This window comes from Lonchura striata, chromosome 9 (assembly GCF_046129695.1).
Source record: "Lonchura striata isolate bLonStr1 chromosome 9, bLonStr1.mat, whole genome shotgun sequence".
NCBI classification, from domain to species: domain Eukaryota; kingdom Metazoa; phylum Chordata; class Aves; order Passeriformes; family Estrildidae; genus Lonchura; species Lonchura striata.
This window is the reverse complement of record NC_134611.1, coordinates 10,728,125-10,752,560: the sequence shown is the minus strand read 5'-3', so window position 1 is coordinate 10,752,560 and position 24,436 is coordinate 10,728,125. Positions and strand designations below refer to the sequence as shown.

The 24,436-nt window shown below is 36.1% G+C and overlaps 1 protein-coding gene across 2 annotated transcripts in view; it reads right to left on the bottom strand.

The window, feature by feature from the left end:
- LOC110469882 (BEN domain-containing protein 5) overlaps positions 1-24,436 on the bottom strand; it is an 876,525-nt gene that overhangs the window by 823,238 nt on the left and 28,851 nt on the right. For both annotated transcript variants that reach the window (XM_077785357.1, XM_021529103.3), the window contains exon 3: positions 6,593-6,717. In XM_077785357.1, coding sequence (XP_077641483.1) covers positions 6,593-6,717 — 125 coding nt within the window. The remainder of the gene's footprint in view (positions 1-6,592; positions 6,718-24,436) is intronic.

The window sequence follows — 24,436 nt, the reverse complement described above, 5'->3', positions numbered from 1 at the left end:
TAAAAGTACTTTTAAAAATACAAAGGCTCCTTTTAAATAATCCATTTAAATTTTTAATACAAATTTCAGATAATTCAAGCCCTCTCCTAACAAAAAGTAACAGACTCATATTACCAGGTGCTAACACACCACAAAGTCTTACAAAATTTGCATTATGATTCTGCCTCCATCTTTTTTTCCCTTTTTTTTCAAGTTGAAGGGCATTTGCTACTCAAAGAAATAACCTGCTTACCCTGTAGTAAAGCTGTTACTAAAAGGATATTATCCAAATGCAGTCACCTCAGTCTCTCATGTTTTCTTGGCAGATATACACAGATTTATGGACATGTTTACATTTAAAATATACATATGCACACAAATATAGCTGTAAAGAGCTTGGCTAGTGCAGGATATGCAGTGCGACATTGTCATACACATGGATGCCACCAGATTAAGCAAAAACCAATTTAAAATACAGACTTTTGCTGCTTCTTAATTCCAAAAGGAATCCCAAAGGATACAAACACATAACTGATTTTGCTCACCTGTTGTCATATTTGCTAGTGAACACCAAAGAATTTTCACTGAAACCATTCTCTAATTCAGATCAATCTTTTTACTTAATTTTTCCTGATGAAAATGTTTGAAGACATCCTTGCCTCCTTTTTAATCTTAGAAAAATGATTATAACTTCAACCTTTATGCAGTATTTGCTCTTCTCCAAGGGAAAATAAATCATGATATGATATGACATGATAATGATGAATGATAATGACTGACAAACCCAGCAGCCTTAGATGCACGTCAAAGTTTAAATCTTGACCAAGTTCAGCCACAAGAACTGAAATCCAGTATTTGATAGCTAAGAGAAAAACTTCACTCACATATGAAACAAATAAAAATTTGATACTGCTCTAACTAAATCAATACTAACACTACGATAAGCAGGAAATGAAAAGTTATAGCAGTTACTCAGAGTTACATCTTGAAGTCAAAATGGGAATGTGAGCTGGTAGTGTCAGCTGGGTTACTGATACCCATTTAACCACTTAAATATAGATGGTTTTCAAGAAAAGTATCAGAACCAAAGAAACAAAATAAATTCATATGACAAAACAAAACTGGGATGTGGAAAAGATCAGGTTTTGCCTACCTGTAAATGGTGACTAAAATACTAAAATTACAGGAAGAGCTGGACATCTCTTTCTACGGTGCTAAAAATTCACATAAGAGTACATAAAGATGGGTAACAGCTAGGGGCTTCCTAAACAGGAAATATTCAAATAATCTAGTGATTCTCCTTGCAAATTATTATAAACAGCTATTTAGAGAGATTACAGGAGTTGACTGGAAGAGGATTATTAAATTATTAATGTAAATTATTAATAAATGAGTGATGTGTACCTAATTTATTTAGAAGGTATAGGCAATGAAACACACTAAAGAAATTATGCGTTTAAGGTTGGTTAGGAATTGTTGCAAAAAAAATGCTTTATTCATTCACTTCAAATGTATTCACTTCAAAATTTCAGATCTGTACTCTTTCATAAAAACATGTCCTTTTACATATGCATTTTCCAAAGCTAGGTAAATGCATTATAGCCTTTAATGCACAGTAAAGAAAATATCTGTCTTCTCAAATGAGAAGCTGGAAAGAATATAAGATGTTATAAAGCATCTTGATACCAGTAACTTAAATCCCCAAATGACAGTAGAGCATGTCTGCTTAAGAAGAAGAAAGTAAAAAGGTAGACTGTTTCTAACTTTAGCCTGCTTTTGATGTCATATTCACTCCATCTTACTTTGGATGCAGCTTCTGCAGGAATTAACTGCACATAATGAGTTCTTAGGTCAGGAAAAAAGGTTGAGTACCTTAAATTATGCCTGCTTTTCTTCTTTTCCTCCCTGCTTCTCCAAAATGTGTCAGTTGGTATAAAGAGAGACATAATCTCCCCCTATACACATATCACTCATATCTTTAAACAATCACAGCTGTAACATCTTAAAGAAGCAGTTGTCTGCTAAGGATCATTGAGTTGTTTTAGGACAGTAAAAAGAGGCCTGAACATATTAGAAAATACACTGTCAATAATAAATATTTCCTGAATATCTAATCAATTAAAGACAACAGAGATCTTATAACCTTTTATATTTTACAAAACACTGTAGGACGAAAAAAACATAATTCTACAATGACAGTTCAATGCATTCATAATAATGTCCAGTTATGATAATCTATGTCTTACCTGGGAATCCTGTTTAAATTTCTGAAGAACAGGCTATCCTTTTTCTTGTCCATACTCACATATAAAAAACCCAAAAAAACTTCATGAGTCAAAATTCTAGTTTCAGTCCAACAGCAACTGAAGTAACAGAAGAAATGCCTTTGAAGTAAATAACATTTGGTTCTTTGATTTTAACCTCAATCTGGATTGATTTATTAACTGTAAGTAATGATCATGTCCTAGCTGCCAAATATCCATTCTTCTCCTCTATCCTTCTTAGTATATTTTGTCAGTACCTTTCTGATAAAGAACTCCAAATGTGTTTATCAACACTTACAGAACAAAATTTGGCACTATTAGGAAACCCCTTCTGTTGGAAATTCTTTTTTTAATCTCAGTGAAAATACCATTTCTCAACATGATTCATCAGACAGCAGAGCTCCTCAGGGTACACACACACACAGAATTTGTCATGAGGCCTAGATGTGCATTACTCAGTGGTATAATATGGCTGCTGTGTGTTAAATCAAAAATCCTCAAATAATTTTAATCCTTTCATCCCTTTCTTGTATTTAACTCTTATCTCTTCTCAAATTGCTCAAAAGTAAATTTTCTAGGACAAAGATCATCTTATTCCAGTGTGGTTACAGTATCTGGAACAGTGAGTGTTAAGCACTAAAGAAGAATTTCTGGCTATGGCCCTCAAAAACAATAATCATTCTTTTCACCTGTAAAATCCTCCAATATCAGTATACCCTCATATTTTTTATAATTTATCACACGTACACACATTTCTTTTTTTCCCAAAAAGCTCAAATGAATCACTGTTGCTAGTAATAGCATTAAAGCCATTCTAGCTCAGAGGTAATCTTGCACCTGAAGCACTGTGTATTTAAAATACTTGAAATGCAATTGGGAGATGAAATTTGTTCATCCAATTTCCGACTGCGCAGAGAAGAAATTTAGCAAAATCGTAGATGATGTTTGAAGGGCCATGGCTGAAGTGAATAGGAAGCAAACCCTGCCCTGTAAAGAGCATTATCAGGAACAGAGAGCAGCCTGTGACACGTATATAATTAGAGAAATTGAAGGCTTTGCCCATGAGACCATGTGTTCCACAGCAAATCCTATTTCCTTCACTCTCCCTTTCATGGATATGTGTAAATCATAGAAGTCTATGTGTTATCCTTACTATAGCATATCAGTTTCTTTTTTTCTTTTCCAATATTGGTGTTAATTGAATTCACCAAACAAGTAACAAAAAATAATCATAGCTCACATATTTTCAGACCAACTTAGCTCAAGTCAAAAACCATGTAAGGAGACCAAAAGACCAAATTTTACATCTTGCAAATATCTTCCATGATGGCTCATTTCCCCCCATAAATATAAGGCATTAGCTTTTTTTAAAAAATATTTTTTCATTGTTAAAAAAAGCATAAATAAAACTGATAACAAAAAAATGTCTGATGCAGAAGTCCAAATCAAAAGGAGGAAGAAATTAATTTACCAACTTCCAAATTTAAAAAAAAGTCTGTTGGTTCTACTTCAACATCAGGAAGTGAACATCAAATAAACCAAGTTTATAATAAAATTCTAAAAATAATTCTGGAAATATTAGGGCTGTCACAGGAATGGCACAGAGCTTAGCTCTATTACCTACGAAGCACAACAGTAACCTCAGACATACGTAACAGGAGCAAGGAAGCAATCACTCTAAAAAAGACTTCTGTATGATAGGGAAAAACAAATTAGGCCTGAGTTTCCATAGTGATACAGCAACAAAAGGCTGCTGCAATTTCCAGCTGTCTACAGTGAGGCAGTAACAGAGCAAAGGGACTCGAGCCCCTTCTCTGTAAATTGGGATTAGCATACTCAGAATTATCCATTAAATTTTAGTTCCACACTATAAAGAAAACACTGAAGGAACTGGAAGAGGAAGAATAATAATAATAAAAACAAGAAGATCTGCAAGAAGCAAAATTACTAAATGCTATGGGTTTGGATTTCATGGTTGGATTCTCTGGTATCTTAAAAATGCAAATTCCAATGAGTACTTTCTCCTATTCATCTCCTCTGTGGATTCTCTGATGTTTAATAAGAAATGATCTCATACTATAGCCTGTCTGCCAGTGGGAACACTAATGGGTCTCTTGCCCATCTGGCAGCCTGTTTTCCCAAAACTTACAGGAATTCCTGTCCAGTGGTGCTGAAACTGGACAAGAGTTAAGAAGCTATTGAAGGAGAAAAGAGACGACAGGGATCAGCAGCCATACAAATACCTAGGCTAGCAAGTAGACAGTGTGATCATATAAGCTTTACTTCCTTGGGAAACTGGGCTAATTATCAAAGGACTGATTCACTTATGATGGAAGTCCAAAGGCCACAAGGCAGAAAATTACTTAAAAGGTAAAGTGGTCTATTGGATATAGGGCTGAAAGAACCAAACATGATAGCTAGGTTGACACACAAATGATGAGGAATGTTATAATTCACAGAAATATAAATGTTAGTCAGGGATGATGAGGATTGATTTGTACCAAGAGGAGTTATTACTAAGCAGAATTGCTACTGGGAATTGTGGGATTAAATAAAGGAAAGCTTTAGGCTAAAAATCAAGCAACACTGTAAGTGAGAAGAGTCTATAAAACAGTTTTGAGACATATGAAATGGAAGTTCCATGACTTAAGAAAATTAAAACCAGAAGAATGGAAAGAACCTGTAATGGATGGTAAGATTAGCTGGAATGTCTAATTGGTCTTTCTTTTCATTTATCAGTAGATTAATAACACAAAATACTGCACCAATAGGTAATATAAAAAACAAAAGCAGCTACTCTTTGTGAGTCTTTATCCAAAAGGCTGAAACCAGACCTAATATATATAAATGTATAGATGTGCCTTCTTCACGCATTACTTATATGATATATCAAAAATAAATACAATATTATCCAGGTAACGATTTATAGAGAGCTATTCAAATATCTACTTTTACACACAATGTGATCAAAGTTCCTCTGTATCTGTATTACTGCAACATTTTGAAGCAATTCTGAATAGTCTGGGCTTCCTTGTTACTTTTTTTTAGTAAAACATAAAATAATCAAAATGCAGAAAATAAATTACATTACACAGTATGTTTGACGCAGCAACTTCTAACTTTCATTTAATATAGCTGAGCTGCAATGACTAATGCTGCCCATGGCCTGTAGTACAAAGACCTAAAAAAGGTTCCAGACTAGATTACGTCCAAGCAGGTCCCATTTTAACGGAAATTGGAGAGATGAGAAAAAGATTATAGGAGCACACATTATAAAAACAGACCTCACAAGTCAAACTTAATAGTGGAACCATTCTCTTTCATGTAGACAACCATGAAAACAAATATCCTGTAAGCACTAGATATATATTGTATCTTTCTACCCGATCTCTTTGCCTCCTTGAGACAGATTCCCATTCATCTCATGACTATATAATTTGATCATAGTTGAGTAAGGCACAGCAGGGGAAAGGGTCTGTCTGATAAAGTATCAGGCTCCAGGACGATAGATAAACAATTTCATGATTTCCAGTTGTAACAGGAATGATACAGTGCTGGATATTAAGATATTAGTCTCATAGGAATACAACAATCAAGTTTCTGCAGTTTTTTTCTCTTACTAAATAGTCTTTATTTCCATTAAGTAAAAATGACAGACTGATTCCTATAAACTAAGTCAGACCACCAGAACAAAATTCAAAGTGCATGTTAAAAGTGAAATGAAATTTTTTTATTATTATTTTTCAATGTGAAAATTAGTATATATCTTTAGTAAGTGAAAAAATATAGCAAGGAACTTTCTTTCTCAAGGGGCATCTTTACTGCAAAAAACATTATTTAAAAGTAAGTGAAACAGTTGCCTATCAATTTGCTTCACATTTAAACCTCCTCTTTCACAAGGGACACGTTGGCAAGCAACTCCTCTGCTACAAGTCACTAGGGAAATGCCTGTTTGCAAAGCTACCCCATTGTTCTACAGGTATTAAATGAAAGCTTAAGTGATAATATTTGAACAGCTATGATGGACTTCTTTTTCCTATATTAACACACATATTTGGTTAGAATGCAAAAGCACAAATACATGGCAGCCACTATTAATACCAGTTCTGTTAGTTGGCAAAAATTATATTGTCTTTGCAATTACCTCCTGTCTTGAATAGCTGAAAGACATGGTCATACCCTCTCCTGCTGATACCTGCTTTTGTTTATAAAAAAGTCAAAGAACAAAGAGACATTTTAAAGAAATTTTTAATTGCAAAGCCGGAGTGTCATCTTTTTTGTTAAAGAAAACATATACTGGAGTAAACAATTTTTGAAGCTATCAAACCATGTAATTTATTATCACTTACCTGGGATTCCTTCACGTTTTCCACAGTGAAGTTGAACCAGACTCGGAAGCGTGGGTTGCAGGTGTCTGGCCTAATGAAGAGGTCATACTCAAACTCTGTGACATGGTCCACCCGGCCAAGATTCCCTACAAGAACAGGTGAAACAGGATGTGTTTTAATGAATGCCTGATCAACTCTCCAGGAGCAACACTGAGAAAAGTTTTTAAAACTTCTACCTCCATTGGTTAAAATAGACAAGTAAAATAGGCCTTACAACAGTTCAGAATTATTTTTAAAGGCTTCATTGTGGTCATAAAACAAAAAAACACAGCAGTGGGCTACATGCATATGAATACACCAAAAAGAAGAGAGATTTTTATTATTCAATCATGTTGACCTTTTGTCTCCTCTTATCTGAATATTCCAATTATGTGTCCTAACATCCTTTTAATTGTTTCTTCTTTTGTATTTTTTCACTTTTCTAATGGTGTCTCTGCACATCTTTTTTTGTTCCCACCTGTTAGGATTTCTTTCTTTCCAATTGTTGCTCATGTTCAAGTCCCTGTGACATTAAAGAGTACCCACATTTCTGCCTGGCCCCTCTGGCTGTTGCTCTAAGCATCCCTCTATCCCCACAGATGATCCAGCCTTCATCTCTTCTGTGATTCAAAAATAATCTCAATCCTTTTCCTTCACCATTTACAGCCACTATCACCTCCTTCCAAAGACACAAATGAGATTTTGCTTCAGCTTGTTCCCAGTGAATTTCATGGAATAGTATTTTTAAATATAGTCAGAGCTACATTGTCCCCTATGGCATTATTCAGCATGCAACCAAACCAGTGATAGAAATGAAGTTCAGCACTGGAAAAACCCACTAAGTGCTTTTAAATTGCTAAAATGGCATTTTTCCTTTGAAGTGTGCCAAGATTTTTAGAGACAGGGTTTAGACTGTCCATTTCATTTATATACTACAAAAATAAGACTTTACATTTTCCTGATCCAATCCAAAACCTATCTCATCTTGTAAGACAGGCCCATGTTTTAGCTCACATGCTAAATTATATTCCTTTTTAAAAAGTAGCACTGGAAACCCAGGTTTATGGTTTCAAATACATTTTGGCAGTTAGATATATCTTTCTGGGTTGGAAATATACTGTTGGGTTCTAATGTGCATTTATAAGGTTATTTGAGCTAAATTATTCCCTCTTCAGCAAGTCCCACTGCAGTCAATAGGACTGTTCTCTGGCAACACATTGCTCAATACCAGCATGAGCAGCAAAATTCAGATGATCTGCTGCTCTGGGCTGGAAAAGAAGAAGGAAAAAGACATTTTTAATTCTGTTTATCAATATAGTTCCAGGATTTCTACCTTATCCTAAATTGTTTCTGGCTTTACTAATGGAACATGTATAATCTTCTCTATTTTTAATGTTATCCTCTACTTTCCTACCCACATCCTTCTTTTCAGAAGAAAATTCTCTCCACTGTTTCCCTCTGCAGAGACCTGCTCCACACTCCCAATCTGTTCCTGAGGGCCCGCCTCAAGGAGACACTCGACTCTGGAAATATTTGAAAAAACAGCTCTATTGCAAAGCCAGAATACCTCTGCCGAACCCAAATAATGTCACTTGCCATGGTGGGTGTCATGGTGGTGCTGGCAGTGGGGCTGCAGGCCTGGCTGCACTGCCCCTGCCCCTTCCAGCCTGCTCCTGACGCTCCCAGGTGGCTCCAGAACGGCCCCACCATGGCACAGCCCAGCTCCTCAGCCCAGGTGTGAAAATGTGCCCAGCGATGGGCAAAATCCTGCACAGGCAGAGGGACCAGGGAGCCTGAGGAGAACCAGGGAGCGAGGAGGAGCAGGGACACGGGTGCTCCGTAAGCCAGGACAGAGAGCCCTGTGTCCTGTGGGGAGAGGCTGGAGCAGGTTGGTGTCTCCTAGAGGAGCAGTGGCCACAAAGGACCCAGGCTGGAGCAGGCTGGTGTCTCCTGGAGGAGCAGTGGCCACAAAGGACCCAGGCTGGAGCAGGTTGATGTCCCTGGAGAAGCACTGACCCACAGGGGACCCAGGCTGGAGCAGGCTGGTGTCTCCTGGAGGAGCACTGACCCACAGGGGACCCAGGCTGGAGCAGGTTGGTGTCTCCTGGAGGAGCACTGACCCACAAATTATCCAGGCTGGAGCAGGTGCTCCTGACAGGACTGCAGCCCTGGGAAGGGAAAAGGCCCAGGGTGAAGCAGGGAACAAGGAAGGATTAGCCCTCAGCCCTTGCACAGCTCCTTGTGTGGGGAAGATGATGCTGGGAAACAGGGAGAAGGCACTGGTTTAATTTCTCTTTGATTTTAACTATGAAAACCTATTTAAACTGGCAATAAATGAGTCTCCCCAGAGCAGAGCGTTTTGCCTGTGCAGGCCATTGGTGAGTGCCCTCCCTGTCCACACCTCCACCCAGGAGCTTTTTCACCCCATTTTCACCTCTGTCTTGGTGAGGAGTGGGGGTGAGAGAGCACTGGGTGAGCAAAGCCAACACACCACAGCTCCTGGCTTCAGCTGAAGTCCCTGACACATCTAAGTGCATATTCTGCCACAGGGGTCAGACCCATCCCTTATTGACAACTGAACTCAAATCTCAACTACCATTTCCTACAGATTATTATCCAAAGTAAATAAGAATGGCAAAGCCAAGATATTCTCTTGTAATATTTTTAATTAAGTGACTTTATTTTGCTTTATTTTTCATTAAATGTCATGCATAAATTACATAGCTGGGATAATATTAGTTCTTGGATATTTCAGGATTTAGGTAGTCCAAGGTATTGATCCCAGAAGTTTAGATTCCAGTTGCATTACAGGTCACAGATTTAGATCTCTCTGTACAAAGTTTGGTGTGGGAATTCACTTCAGCCTGAGCTGTGCATGTGATCCTGGCAGATTCTCTAGGTTTAAGGCAGCAGACTGCATGAACACAGATGGTGGGCTAGGTCCATCTTGTCAACTAATAAACTAAAACACATGCCTCCCAGCAATCCCAGCAACTCCAGATATGGATTAAGTTATCTGCAGCACAGAGCAGAGGTGCAAATTTTGATGGAATTACTCCCAAAGAAGGACACAGAAGCAATTAAATTCATGCTTAAAGCTCAAACACCATTAAAAACTTGTACTGCAAGGCATAAGAAACTAAAAGATTATTAAGTGAATAATTAAAACAGAGCAAAATGAGACCTTGATTTTGACCTTTTGCACATTTCAGTTTCTTTTTCAACTTCAAGCTAACCTCAACTGGATGCGGAACAGATGACCCACTCAGAACTGTTTTACAGGGTCCTCAGGATCCCTAAACTAGCACTGGAGTATTGTACTGATGTCAGGAAAATCATGGATGGTGAAGAGCTGGTGTGCTGAAGCTACTGCCATCCAGTCTGCTCTGGAAAACCCATCTCAAATCCAGCAGAGCCCTTAAAAGGTAATCATCTGTGTGCTTGAGTCTCAGGAACCCCAACATGGTTTTCTCTCTTGATTTGACTACTCCCTTCCCTCCTAATGCACTATTTTTTCCTTTTGTGAGTTTATTGGTTTATTATTAGTTTTTGCCTCTTACCAGGCACCCATCAGCTGCCATTGTCACCTGCAGCCCTCTGCAGTTTGGTGTCATTTGGACATTTCATTAGCCCTCTATTTCTTCTCTGTCTTCCAGATGCTAAAGAGGCTGGACTGAGCACTAATGCCTCCGGTAACTAATTCAACAAGTTCCTCGTGCTCAATAGACTATTGTTTGTAATATCACAGCCTTTGCTCACAATCTGTCAGCCTAATTTCAGCCCACATAGCAATGTCATTAAACAAGACAGCAGTTTTGGTACAAAGAAGCCAAGAACTGTAGGAACAAAACACCTCCTCACTTTAAGAGACGTTTTGTAGAAAACTGATAATGCCACTGAAAAACATTTCTTGGTGTCCAAGCAAGGATTTAAACTTCCCAATGTTAATCTCATAAAATAACTGCACAGCTTTTTGCCCTGCCTTCAGAGTGCTGTAATCATGGGAAATGCATTTATTCTAATGGATGAGAATTATATTCCAATACCACAGGTCCCACAGTGGCATGCATTAGAAACTATGGAACAGGAATTAAAACATTGTTTACAGCATTCCATTTAGACATTAAGCCATTTTAACACTGAAAATAAACAATTTTTTTTCTTAAGTGCAAACCACCTCTAAACCGATTTTTTTAAAATAAATTTTAATTCCATAATTTTTTTCTTGCCTTTTCGCTAAATATATAGCAAGAGAGAAAACAATTTAATAAGTGAATAGACAGCAAGTTCCTCCTGTGCCCCAGGAATTTCTGTGTAATTCCACAATGCATACAATGTACTTTGCAGTACCTGCAGCCAACAGTTGCTGTGCTGAAATTGTGACAAATGTAAGATAAAGCCACATAGTACCAATTTTGTGTAATGTACCTACCAACAGTTTTCAGTCATGCTACAACTGTATGACAGCATTCTCCAAAGCCTCATCACTCCATATCTTGTGATTACCACTATTTTTGAGGGTTAACATTATAAAACACAAGATACTAATACTATTTAAGGTACATGTATGATTAATGAACTGATTGAGTAATGTGACCTGAAAGGGGAAAAAAAACCCAATAACATTATGAGCAATAAAATCTGAACTGGTTGGCATTCTAAGACAATTCTTGTTTAACTTTTTTTTAATAATTTGGGTGCACATCTGTATGTCAAATTACTTTCTTACTATATCTTAAAAGGAAAACAAGTAATTTATAAGGGTAGCCAGAATTTTGGAAAGCATTTTGAATTTTCTCTCATATGAATTCTGAAATTAGTTGCGGGGATTTTTTTCTATTATTATTTTACTTTACAGAAATGTTAGCATAGATCTTTTTAAACTGATGGGAAGATGTGAACAAATCAAATTCCCAAGTGTCTATAAACTGACTTTCACTTAGCCTTGGGGTTTGTCTTTAGGACACGCTCAATTTTCAGTCACAGTTCTGTTCAATACTCTTAGCATAATGAGAAAAGAGGAGACATACTTTCCTTTAATCATTCAAGCTGAAATTCTTAATTATATTTACTTAAATTTACTTAAATTACTTCATAGAGTAATGTTTAGTGCAATGGTCTTAAAATGTGAATAGTGAAAGGGGTCAATAGCATGTTTCAAGTTTCTTTAAAAGTCAGAAAAAAGCCGAATGATGCTATTTTATTAATCATGCAACACACACTTAGTCCTCATAAAATATTAATGTTATTGCTTCCTACATCAATAAAAAGTGTACTTTACACAAAGAAAGAAAACCTGCTGAAGAAAATGCTAGCTAAAGTTACTAAACATTCTAACAATTATCATAAAAATGCTAGAAAAGAAAATATAGATATGTTAAGCAATCCTAAAATCTCCTTAAACCGCACATTGTGCTTGCCTACAGAGAATTTTTAAGATGAAAAATAGACCTTGAGGGTCTTAGACAAGCCTGAGGCAATATAAAGAAAAAGGTCAAACACTCTGCTAAAAAGGACCGTTATCTTCAGAACAACAACTTATCAGCCAGCTTGCAGCCCTGCTTATTTACAGTTATTGGTCCCAGAGGAAGTGCACTTCAGCGCGGGGCGCGATTACTTTGTAATGAGTTTGCCAGAAATGGTAAAGGAAACTAATTTGTAACAATGTGCTGTTCCCGGCACATGAACTTTCTCAGACACTTTTTTTTTTTTTTTTTTTTGTCCGGCCATGAATAACTAACTTCAGCCTCCCTAATAAGCAGTGAAAACAGAAGTGCACTAAACCCGACCAAGTCGCGAGCATAAATGTGCTGAAATATCAGTGATTATCCCTCTCAGCTGTCCATTACAGTACTCATGATGACCACCAATTCCCCTGTGGTGGATATATAGAATGCAGGTTTCAGGGGGTGGATTTGCACATGAAAATTAACACCATTTGGAAGAAAATAGCCTGCACCTGTCACAGATTAGCAACAAAAGGTCAAATGCCTCCTTTTACACCTAGAGCACTTGCATATTGTATGTCTTGCTTATAGGAGCCTAATTCTAGTTTCTTAATTCAGAAGAGTGAGCACCATGGTGAACTGAGGAGAAAAAAAGAATTAAATCTTGGCTAAAAGCTATCAATAAATCTATTGATCAAGATACATATGAATGGAAGTAGCTGAGGCAATTTCTGTCTCTAAAAGAGGTAGTTTTTCAAAAGAGAATTACACAAAGTGCTCTTCTGTTTTTGTCAATATGCTGCCAGGTTTTGAAATGCTATTTTTCATCCACACAATAAAAATCTTGACAAGTAAGCAATAGAAAATCACTAATACACTTGCAGCTGCATTTCAATCTATACAAATTCTTTAAACAAAAACAACCAAGGAACAGATTGGAATATACATCATTTTCACCAGTTGAACCTGGGATCAAGTCCAAGATAGCCAAACAGTATTAATCTATATTTCATGCAACTCCGTATTTCCCAAAATAAGGTAAAATGTTGAATACGGAATAAGCTCTATGAAATTCATCCTTACAGATCATAAAACACATTGAGATGATAATGCAAAGAGATTTTATTGATAGGTTCTAAATGGAACAGGAACTGCAGGGACTGAGATCTGTAAAAACTCTCTGGTGAAAGATTAGATATCTTCTGAAAGGAGTGCATCTAGGAATATCAGATGTAAATTCCCACTTGCTTTATGGTGTTTGCCTGTGTAAAGAGTTCATAAAAAATAGTTTGGCAATAAGTCCTAAAGAACTTCTAAATAGTATTTGATTTCTAAATAGGAAAACAAATCTAATGAAATAGGGATGATCTCTGAAAACCCCATGACAGTTTTTGCATCATCTCCTAGATTCGTGCCCAGAGCATATGTCAGCTCAAGATACCTCAAACCACAAAGCACAATTTGAAAAAATAAGACAATATCATAAAAAACACATATACAACACCTGTAAATTATAGTTTAAGTTATTAAAATTGCACATATCAAGCTCTGCAAAACAAAATAGTATCTTCACTACCACAGTTAAATCAATGTTCTGCAGAAAATCTATCAGTACTCTTCATCAGTACATCATTCTTTTAAAACCCTGAGGTTTCAGTTGAAATCAAAGCAATGCTCGTGACTCCACTTTTGGTCAGATTTCCTTTGAAAAATGGTCAAGAATATCAGATAGGCAAAGCATTTCAAAAGTATGTAGCTTGAAAAGCTGGATGCTTCAGACTTGAAGCCTCTTCTATCTTCCCTTATCAATTAAGTAAGTTGAAATTGTTGTTTCCATAATGTTTTAAGTTTTTATCAATAGTGACATCCAAATAGCAGTAGATAAGTAGTTTTTGTGAAAAAGATTGAATGGAAACAATGACTTAGGTGTTAGTAGCAACTAAAGTAACAGGTCAAGTTCCATCTCTGCAAAGAGTAGATCAGGATGTAGAGCTCACAGAGGCTGAGAAACTTTGATTGAGCTTTTATTGTAAGCAGACCATGTCATAAAATCTAATTCTGACTGAGAGCACATGAAAATTCTAGCTTTACACTTTTCTTGTTTATCTATGCAGACCGCATTAAAATAAAATGTATTGATTTGGTTTGGGGGAAGTATATAAGTTATGGATCTCTACTGGTTTATTTGTTTCTTTTGGTGTTGATCTTAATTCATAACAGCGAGAGCCTGATCTGATTTTCCACACCTTTTCAGGATCACAGTCAGAGTTCCACTCTCTCCAATACTTTTCCTCCCAACACTGGATCCATTTCCTGGGGGCATTTGGTCCATAGGCCCTGGGAATGCAGTTACTGCTTCTCAGTGGTCCCAAACAAGAGTAATGAATAAATCTTTAATTCCTTTGTATTGAATTAAATTGCAGAAATATTAATGATGTGTGGCCTAGACTAAAACACCCACAGGAGTTTTATAAATTAAAATTTTTATCTGAATTAGAGTAGGAGGCAGAATTGTCTTCCACACAGAAAATTAAGGGAATTTAAAACGTTTAAGAAGGAAGGACTTGTTTAAAAAGGAGAGAATCATAATCAATCTTAAATGTATTCATTGAATATAAAAGAAGGAAGGGTGAGGTGGCCAGTGCCATGATTTATTTTACTAAAAACAGTTACAAAAAGATTCTTATAGTCTAGGAGTCCAGGCAGTGCTGCAACGGATAGATTTAGGATGAGTTCTTCCTTTCAGAAAAAAATACTTTTCTTGGTCACAGGTGTTTGAATGATGTCTGGGCAAAGGGGAAGGGGAATAGAGGGATTAAAATGTATTAAGTAGGCTTGAGGATCCTGCAATAAGGATACAGTTACAGAGATTTCACATTATAAATAAGTGTAAAGTTCTAGCATGTGTTAATCCCAAAGGCCACCTACTGACATCACTTGCAACTTTATTTTATAGTCCAGAAGAATAAACAATGAAATTTAGAAAGACAACACAAGCAGCTAGAACTGGAATATTTTCTGTATTTTTATTTTCATTAAGTAGAGCAGTCTTATTGGTGATGCCAGTTTAGAGCACAGTAAAAAACAGCAACAAGTATTCCTGAATATTAGTGATCACAATTGCTCAACAACCACTATGAGCAAAATAGCATAATATACAAGTAATAGATATTCCAAAATACTGCAAAGACCATTGTGTAAACAGCAGGCTCACATATGTATTAAGAAATTATACAATACAATCTTGCTGAAAGAACTCAATCGTTTTGATCAAATGAGATTGATATTTAATCATTTGCAGCCAAGGAGTCTTATTTCAAAATTGCCCTTTTCAATAAAAACTAATGCTTTCAGTTAAAGGACCTAAAAAATCCTGGTGCTGCAGAGAATAAAATGTCAATGTTCACCAAGTAGGGAAATTGTAAAGGATGAATAAAATGGAGTCAGGCTCTTGACTCCTTCTCCTACATCTGTGCGAGTCTTACAAATTACAGAAATATCAGCAGAGCCCAAGACTGCAGGAAAAATGCTCCAAAAAGTCACAAAATCATGTAAACACACCAACTGGCAGTGGTAAAGCAGCAACTTAGTAGGAATGTCAAGAGTGCTTAAAAATCAGAGGCCTGTGCCCTAAGATGGCCATCACACACCCACTACACCAAATCCACCAAATCCCCAGAAAAACAGATTTCTCGGCTCCCTTTTTATCAATTCCCCAAAGGCCTCCAATGACAGATGGGCAGTTATTTATCCACAGCAGTGAACCTTTGTTAAAGGAAAATCAGAATACAAAGAGGTTTTGCATTAGTGTCACGAAACTCAGCTTTCTTTAACAAAGCGTGCGCTCCCAAAATGAGTCTCTCACGACTGTGCTTGTACCACATCTTTCAGAGCACAGCTCTTAAAGGAAAAGCATTTGGGGAAATTTCTGTTTGGAAGTCACTTAGCATATAATGGGTGCTATCCTAAATAAATAATTAATGAGTTAATAAATAAATTATAACAACGTCTGCAGCCTTAACCATGGAAGCAACCACCAGGCAAGGCAGATGAGGGAGCAGGAGCTGCAGTACCTCAGTGGGATGTACCATCACTGGTGTGCCACAGACAGAAACATGTTCCAAATACTGCCTCGTTAGGGCCTGATGCTCAGTGCACACCACTGAAATCTGTCGCTCTCTGCAGCCTCTGATGTAAAACATTCTCATATGTACCTGCTGCCTAACAGCACAAGTGTGCAAAAAAAAAGTACTAAAAATGGTTTTAAAAAGTTTAAAGCTTCATATTCATTGTCCTTTAGTACATCACAGCAGTGCTACTTATGTAATGCTTCCTACTCAATATATTCATCATTTTGCAAAGACCCTGAGAATTCTTGTAATGCAAAAGACAAGGAAGTTCTTTCATCCTACAAGAGAGGATATTCCTGTTGATTTATTACTGCACAGTAATGCTGTAATTCTGCATTTGGCCTAGTTTGGTACCTTATACACAAAACCACCATTTTTCCAGGGGAATCCTTCCAAAGTATAACTACACACTGACACTGGAATAAAAATTAATAGATGGAGACATTAATCAGAGACCTACAGTTATATTAAATTCTCAAGGACTTCTCAAAGTCACCACAGCTGTAAATAAAATCAGAAGTTTTTTATTAAAGAGTATTAATGGAAAGGTTCCAGGTATTGCGTTATAAAAGAATCCTGCTTTTTGAGATGGATCCTGGATAAGAACCTTCTTTAACTAATAAATTACTGGGTTTATAGGTGAAACTTTCTTTACCTTATTTTAAAAAAATCCTTGGAAAAAGGTACTGCAAGGATAGAGTTTCCACACATATACTGAATGTGAATAGCATCTGTCCTACATACAGCTTTTGCAGAAGAAACAGTCTTATTTTAGTTAATTATAAAACTGAATTTGATTCTCTATGCTATTATAATCTAGTCACAAAAGCAGTTTGGGGGCTAGACATGTTATTCGTATTCAATACATTAATCGCATAATTTCATTGCCTAAAAGTGGTATTTTACCATATAATCTCCATGATAAAATTTACAGATAGACTTTCCTGCAGTCTGGGTACATTTTTAGCCATTTCATCAGATTAGACTGATACACAACTTTTCTGCTCATCTCCTCCTCCTCCTCTGTAGCTCCTACTCTGACATTCTTTTGTAGAACAAGGTGATTTCTCTACTTTTGTCTTTATTATACAGCACTTTGATCCTTCTATAGGTAATGGAACTTGCTCCTGTATTTTCACTTATACAATTTTCTGACCCATGTGTCTTGCTATTTTCCTTTCCTCCAGACACCAGCCTATTCTGGAAGCCCCCCTTGACTTTCAGATTTACCAATATTTATGAAATGCCAGTACTGTTCAGAACATAACTACATTATGTTGGTTTGTTTTTATAATGCTGCTAGAATTTATACAGGCTTTTGTAACTGTACTCACATGGATGTAACAGAAAACTGCTTCCTCTCATTTATCTTTGTTTACCTAAAGCTTAAATTAGACCTTAAAGAACTATCTATTTGATGTTATTTTTTCAATCAAAAGTGATAATTTAAATATTGACATTTTAGATGGCACCAACATGTTTTTGATTTCTGCTATGGTTACAATGTTTTTTTATAGCAGAATGTCTGTCTTAATTTCGTTGGGGTTTTGGTGTTTTGTTAAGTTTTTTTTATATTTTGTTGAATCCAGAAGCATTTCCTTTTATTTCAAAGTATTTCTATGTTTGTAGTAAATTAAACATTAATCTTTCTCTGCAAATGTCAAGTGATATTTAAATGTTTTTCTGGCAGATAAATGATTATTAATATTAATGCAATAAAATCACAGCTCTTTGTCCTTTCTTTGATATTTAAGAAAAAATTAAGAATGTCAAAATAGTTCTGCAAAAAGAGAATTCATTGGTCTACCATCCACTCTTCATTAGCCTGAGAGGTAAAAAATTACTGATCTTGTGAGACAATGTGTTTATAGAATCAGAAAGGGTTGAAAATGAATTACTCTATCAGTGGTAGAGTGTGTATCACTTCAATGTGAAAATGCCTTGTTAAAGTTCATTTTAATTTAAAGCCCCCTTTTGTCATTCAAAAAGCTTTAGCACAACGAAAGAATCTTTGTCACTTTCATAATTAGCCCCTCTTGCACTAAATGAGAATAAAATCTGATCAGAAGTCCATACAGGCAAGGTCATAAATCAAAGAGAAAAGCTCCACAACAGTCCTGTAAGATGTCCAAAGGCACACACAGCTTGGAATTAAAGCGCTGCAGTCAGGATCCACTCCCAGAAACACAGCACAAAAAAAGCCCCAATAATATCTGTTTGACAGGCTAAATTTATCTCCATATTCTGTAGCCCTATAAACACATTTTGCTGTTTAGATACAAAAGCAATTTCAGCACCAAGGACAATCCAGGAAAGCAAACAGCTGTTAAAGTGCTACTATTGCCATTTGCCAAGCAAAGTCAAATTAATTTAACTTAATGCTCTCACTTCTGTGAGAGCTGTGGCAGTAAAACAAAACACAAAAAAAAAAAACCCAAAAAAAAAAAAAAAAAGCCATATTTGATAATTGTCATAAAGTAGGAAAAAAGTTATATTAACAGAAAAAACTCCTTAGGGAATCAAGTATGATTTTATGCACAGCAGTGACTATGCAGCCCAGCTCAAATGTAAACTGGATTTTATTCAACTTATTTTCATTTTCAGATGAAAGTAAAACGACATTTTGAAAGATGTAATGGAATTCTCAACCTTGGAGAGTTATGGAGAGAATGACAGCACATCCCTCTCTCTACTCAGGGATCATAAGAACACCAACAGATATCCAAGCCATCAACATATTATTTTATTCCTCATGTTAACACAAAATGAGGATTTCATCAGAAAATGATGCCTAAAACATGGGGAGAGAGAAGGCCAAGGAGAGGGCAAGGTAGGAAGTTGAAGGGAAGACTGCTATAAAGTGGCAGCCAGCAATGAAAACTTGTACTCTACAATAGATACACCTTTTGAAATTCCATGCAATATGCTAACATTAAATGCTAATATTAAATTTTAATCAGATGAGACTACTTTTAAAGTAGTTACATCCACACAAACAGAAACTTTCATGAGAATTCACATTCACATCTATAAAGTATACATATATGTGAAGGCATTTGTACTTGTATAGCTCTACCTTCAAATTCATTGCGAAGTCCATTAAAATTGTGCAACTTTCCTTTATGAGATTTTGGGTTTTAACAATATTTTCTCTGCAGAACCAAGCTATTAATGTCTTGTCTCTAACCATGCAAACACCAAACTACTTTCAAAGGAATGGCATGTTTGGATGTTCCCAAAATTCCATGTTACAATAATTATATAATGATCACAAGTAATTCAATTCACATATTTGGAGTCATGGCATTGGCCTGCTAAGCAACAGACTGAAGAGATGAGTGTGACAAAAAGAGAGCACTGCCTTTCTCCATCCTCCTACAATCACACTTCAGTTCACTAACATGGAGCCTCTCACATTGGCTCAGTAGGGAGCACCCAAGTTTCCTCCTGGACACAGTCTCCCCATGCTTGAGGCACAAAAGAAATGTCATTTCCCTTGCCTCTAAAAAGTGCAATTTACAAACTTCCATACAAAGTAAGCAAGCCTGGGAACTGTGACAAGGGCATGCAGGTGATTAGAGAAAGAAAATGGATTTAAGATGGATGGGATGAGAATCTGAGTCAGACACGTTATTGAAATTGAACTGCCTAGATCTTTTTCTTATATGTGAGTATTCCAAAAATCCAATAAAGCTTTTAAACAAAAAACAGGCCTTTTTTTGCCATATAATAAACTAGATTAATTGGCCTTTATAATACAGAAAACTCAAAATGACAAAATATGAAGGAACAAAAATCAACACAGAACTCCCTTGCCCACTATGCTGTTACTTTTCACCTTTATCTGAATCTCACAAAATGTGGAGGAACCTGTTTTAAAGCCAATCACATCACATACTCACTTTTTCTGCTCTTCTGATAATTCTTTGATATCCAGAAGTTTCTAGCCTACCAAGACGCCCACTTAAGCCTGATTTAGGATTCCAATTAAGTGGAGAATTTTTTTTTTTTTTTTTAATTTGACTGTATCTCCAAGTTTTTTCTTGCTGGGTTTGATTTTGGTAGGAACATATTTTTCCAAAAAGAAAAAAAAATCTAAAAAAAAAAAGTAGATTTTCAAAATATACAAATTTTTCTCATAAACTATTTTATGAACTCAGAAAGCAAATAAGTATTTCTAAAGCAATTAGTACTTCAATAACCTTACAGTGACTGTTGAGCTGTGTTATTGTGTCTCATGGGCATGAAGTGACCTTGATCAATTTTACAGATCCAATGTTGCTTTTGACTCTTCAAAGACAGGGACTTACACATGTTTTGCAGCACTATTTCTATTCAAAATTATGCTGAATTCTTAAGAAAGGTGCCAATTTACCTCCACATATGAATTAAAAGAAATATCAAAACTTTTCTGTTAAAAATAATAAAACATGCTACTTTTGTTGCATATTATGTTACACTTCTAATAGTATACCTTGAGAATATAGGAAGTTGATATAATATGAGCTCTTTAGAACATAATGCACATTAACTATGAGATAAAAGGGTTAAATAAAATTACTTATTTAAATGCATCCATGGTTAATTCCAATTTTCCATTTGAATCTATATGCATGTGCTTTACAACACATTCATTCATTATGACATGTCTTATTAAATGCATTGGAAAGTTTTAATACATTATGAAACACTGGACAAGGACTTATATAACAAAACAATTACCACCATAAGAAGCAAGTAATTATTTTTTGTTCCTAATTTTAATAATATTCTAGTAGTTTAACCTCAATAACCTGTATTTCTTTAGTTTATTTACTTGGAAGTAAAAAAATCAGGTATTTAATACATTAGTAAAAAATTTTTACACATTTCTATCCATAGTGAAAAACTTCCAAATAAAGAAGTTAACAAATGACACGAGCTTTAACCAAATAGACCTGCTATTTCAAAATCCAGTCTTCAAAACCAGGAACCTTTTAAAAGTCTGTCTATTCATATTTCTACCACAGTGACAGGAAAACATTATCTCTGTGACTGAAAGATGACTTTCTGTCACACTACTGATGTGAAGGCAGTCAGCAACAGAGGGACCTTTGGCCTTAGAACATCTCAGACTCACAGGAAACACATCAGTCCCACTGTCCCCTCTAAAGATGAAAATAATTTCTACTTTGGGAATTATAATTAGAATTTAAAAGACTTCCAATTCTGAACAGGGATGCAGCTTCTTACAATTACTAGGATGGCAGAGGTGTTGTAAATATCAATTTAAAATTCTTTTACAAATGAGTATAAAAATAGGGGTTATCAGGAAACCTAAAGTGCTAACAGCTATATTTTCATTTAAAAAAAAAAAAAAAAAAAAAAAAAACCCTAAGATTTTGTTGTCAGCAAAGTGATTTTTTTAAGCTCATATAAAACGTCACCTGCAAAAATCAGTTCTAGAAATGTTGAGGGATTTGGCCTCAGTGTACAGAACAAGGTCTTCCAGAGCCACATGGATATTTGTATCTTTTTTCCCCTTTCTCTCATTGTTTTTGCATTTGCTGCTGCATTTTGCTGCTCATCAAGGCCTAGAACAGCCTGGAACGGAGCCCTCACCCCCAGACCTCACCCTGAGCACGCTGCATGGCAAGGCCATGGTCCAAGGCGGCCCCACCCGTGAGCGTCACACCGGGGGCAGTGACACTACCCACTGCTCCACACTGAACTGAGCCTCCACCTTCCTCTGCAAGGCATCTGACACCAAACCACACCAGCACGTTCTTCCAGTATTCATCCAGCAAACAACAATCATGGAGGAATGATTGGCTAACAATTTTTAGGGGGCAAGATAATTTTATAGGACTAGACGGGTTAATTAAAAATACTACTAATAGAAAATTTATTTTATTTGGTTAGATTTTCTTAGTGTTGAAATCTTTCTGCAAGATTGGAAATAATTCACAAACATTATCTTTCCAATGTAACATCCAGAGTAAAATGACATTGGATTGCATATTAATTAGCCAAAACTGAATTTTCTCCACATTTTCTAGTTCATACCCTGTGGAATTTTATGTTGTTAAAATACAGTACCCTATATTTGCTCTCACTATGAAATCGTGTAGATAAAAAAGACCAAATTACAATTATCAAAATACAATAATACAACTTTCAGATTTCAGCATTCTTCCTTTCTCAGAAGAACCAACAATTTAACATATGTCTTCCAGTTATTATTATCAGTTAGCAAAGCTTGTTACAGTACTGTCAAAGAACACAATATTGCTTTTCTCCTCATCTAGGTTAAATCAGCCAAAAATGAATAGGTTGCAGAAGATAATGCTTGTTCTCCCTCCTCTTTCTTTACTCAGCTGGTTCATTCTTCATTAGTCTGACTCAGAGAAGATAACCTAACACAATTTTTCCAACAGTATTTAAGCTTCCCCATGCTGCTGAAATAATCTCAGTTATTGTTATATTCTATCTGAAATAGTATCTATTATTTCTAATATCTGTTGAAGCATGGCAGACTATAAAATAGCATCCCTACAAAGGAAAGTCCGTCTTATCCACCGTGATTCAAGATGACACATACTTTGTTCAGTTTTAAAGAGTAATCAAAGGTGTGGGCTTAAATCCAATTAGTGTGCTTCAAAGAAGATAATGTCAAAATGCTTCAAATGGTGATTCTACCATGTAACACTGACGCTCTGAACTTCTGGGAGCCTCAGATTTCTGGAACTATAAAATGAAAACAAAAGTACCTTATAAAGCACACAGTGATCTCCTTCTGTAATGGACTATAAGCCATAAGTTATTATTATCTAGGCTAACATTCTAAATAGAAAATAAAATCAGAGATCTTGGAAGTCACATATTCATCCTAAGATGTCATTGTGAAACCGCAGATACATGGGACAAACACTTTTAATTGAACTCCTCGTAATCACTGAGAATGTTCTCTTTTTCCTGCCATCTAATCAGTTCTGACTCCTCTGGTATCCACTGCCACTGACCTCCAGCCAACTGAGTGCCAAAGCATTTGCCCACTTGCCCCACGACTACTCATTCACAGAAACTTTCACAAGCTTATGGTCTGACCCAAAACCAACAGAAACTGTAGTTATGCAGAAATTTTTCCTCTGATTCCTGCTCTAGACCAGGTACGGAAGATTTGGCATCTGTAAACATAGATCCTCCATGCTAGAGAAAACATTTAGAGTGCACAGCTGAAGTTGAAGTTTTGGGCAAGAAACATTTCATGTCCAAAAGAGCATGCAGACTGAATAAGGACAAACATCAGGACAATAGCTCTGTATCCCAGTTCCTTTGAATGCTAAATGTATATAAATATAAATAAGGACATTTAAGAATAAAAAATACAGGAAGCATTTTGGAAAGTCAGATTTACAAAAATCTTTCAAGGAGGGATACTGGTAGAGGAGATTGTGAAAATGGGAAACCTTGACTAAAATAAAATGGACAAAATGTTTACTGATGAAAATGAAATGCAAATATGAGGGAAGTAAATAAATTGATCACTAAATCCAAAAGGATAAAGAAGAGCACACAGATGGGAATAATGAAAAACAAAACAAATGCTAATGGCAGACCAATAACAGAGTCCTAGAGGTGATAACAGCAAGATTTAATTTGATACTGCAGTTAATGTACAGGTTCAAGGAGTAAGGCTCAACATTCTCTCAACATACAAAATAAGATACTTTAGCAATAACATTTACACAAATGCAGAGAGTTAAAGAGAAATAACAGGCAGGACAACATAATCAAGTAAGAGGATGAGAAGTGTCTGGGATGAGTGAGAATTGCCCTGAAGCTACTGAAACAGAAGGGCCACTGAAAATACACACAGTTATAACCAGAAGTCAAGTTCCAACTTGCTATCAGCTTTTATTTCTCAGACAAAAGCATAAATTAATTATAACATTGCTGCCCCATTCCTTGTCTTAACTTTACTTTAGTAAGGAGCACAGCTACCATCCATCACCTCAGCAAGCTCAGGCACAAAGCTCTGCTATTCTGACAGCAGTGGATCTGTAACAGCACAAAACTCCAGAGTGAACTCACCTTCTCAGTATTCATCCAATCTCAACACATTTTGGGCTGTGCTAACACTGCTAAACAATCTAATTTAACTGTGCCTACACAAGAGGCCATCAGCCCAGTGCAGGTACATGGGCAGTTTTATGTTGCATTGAAGGGGTTTCATTATACAACTTAACAGTAATATGAAATATATATGT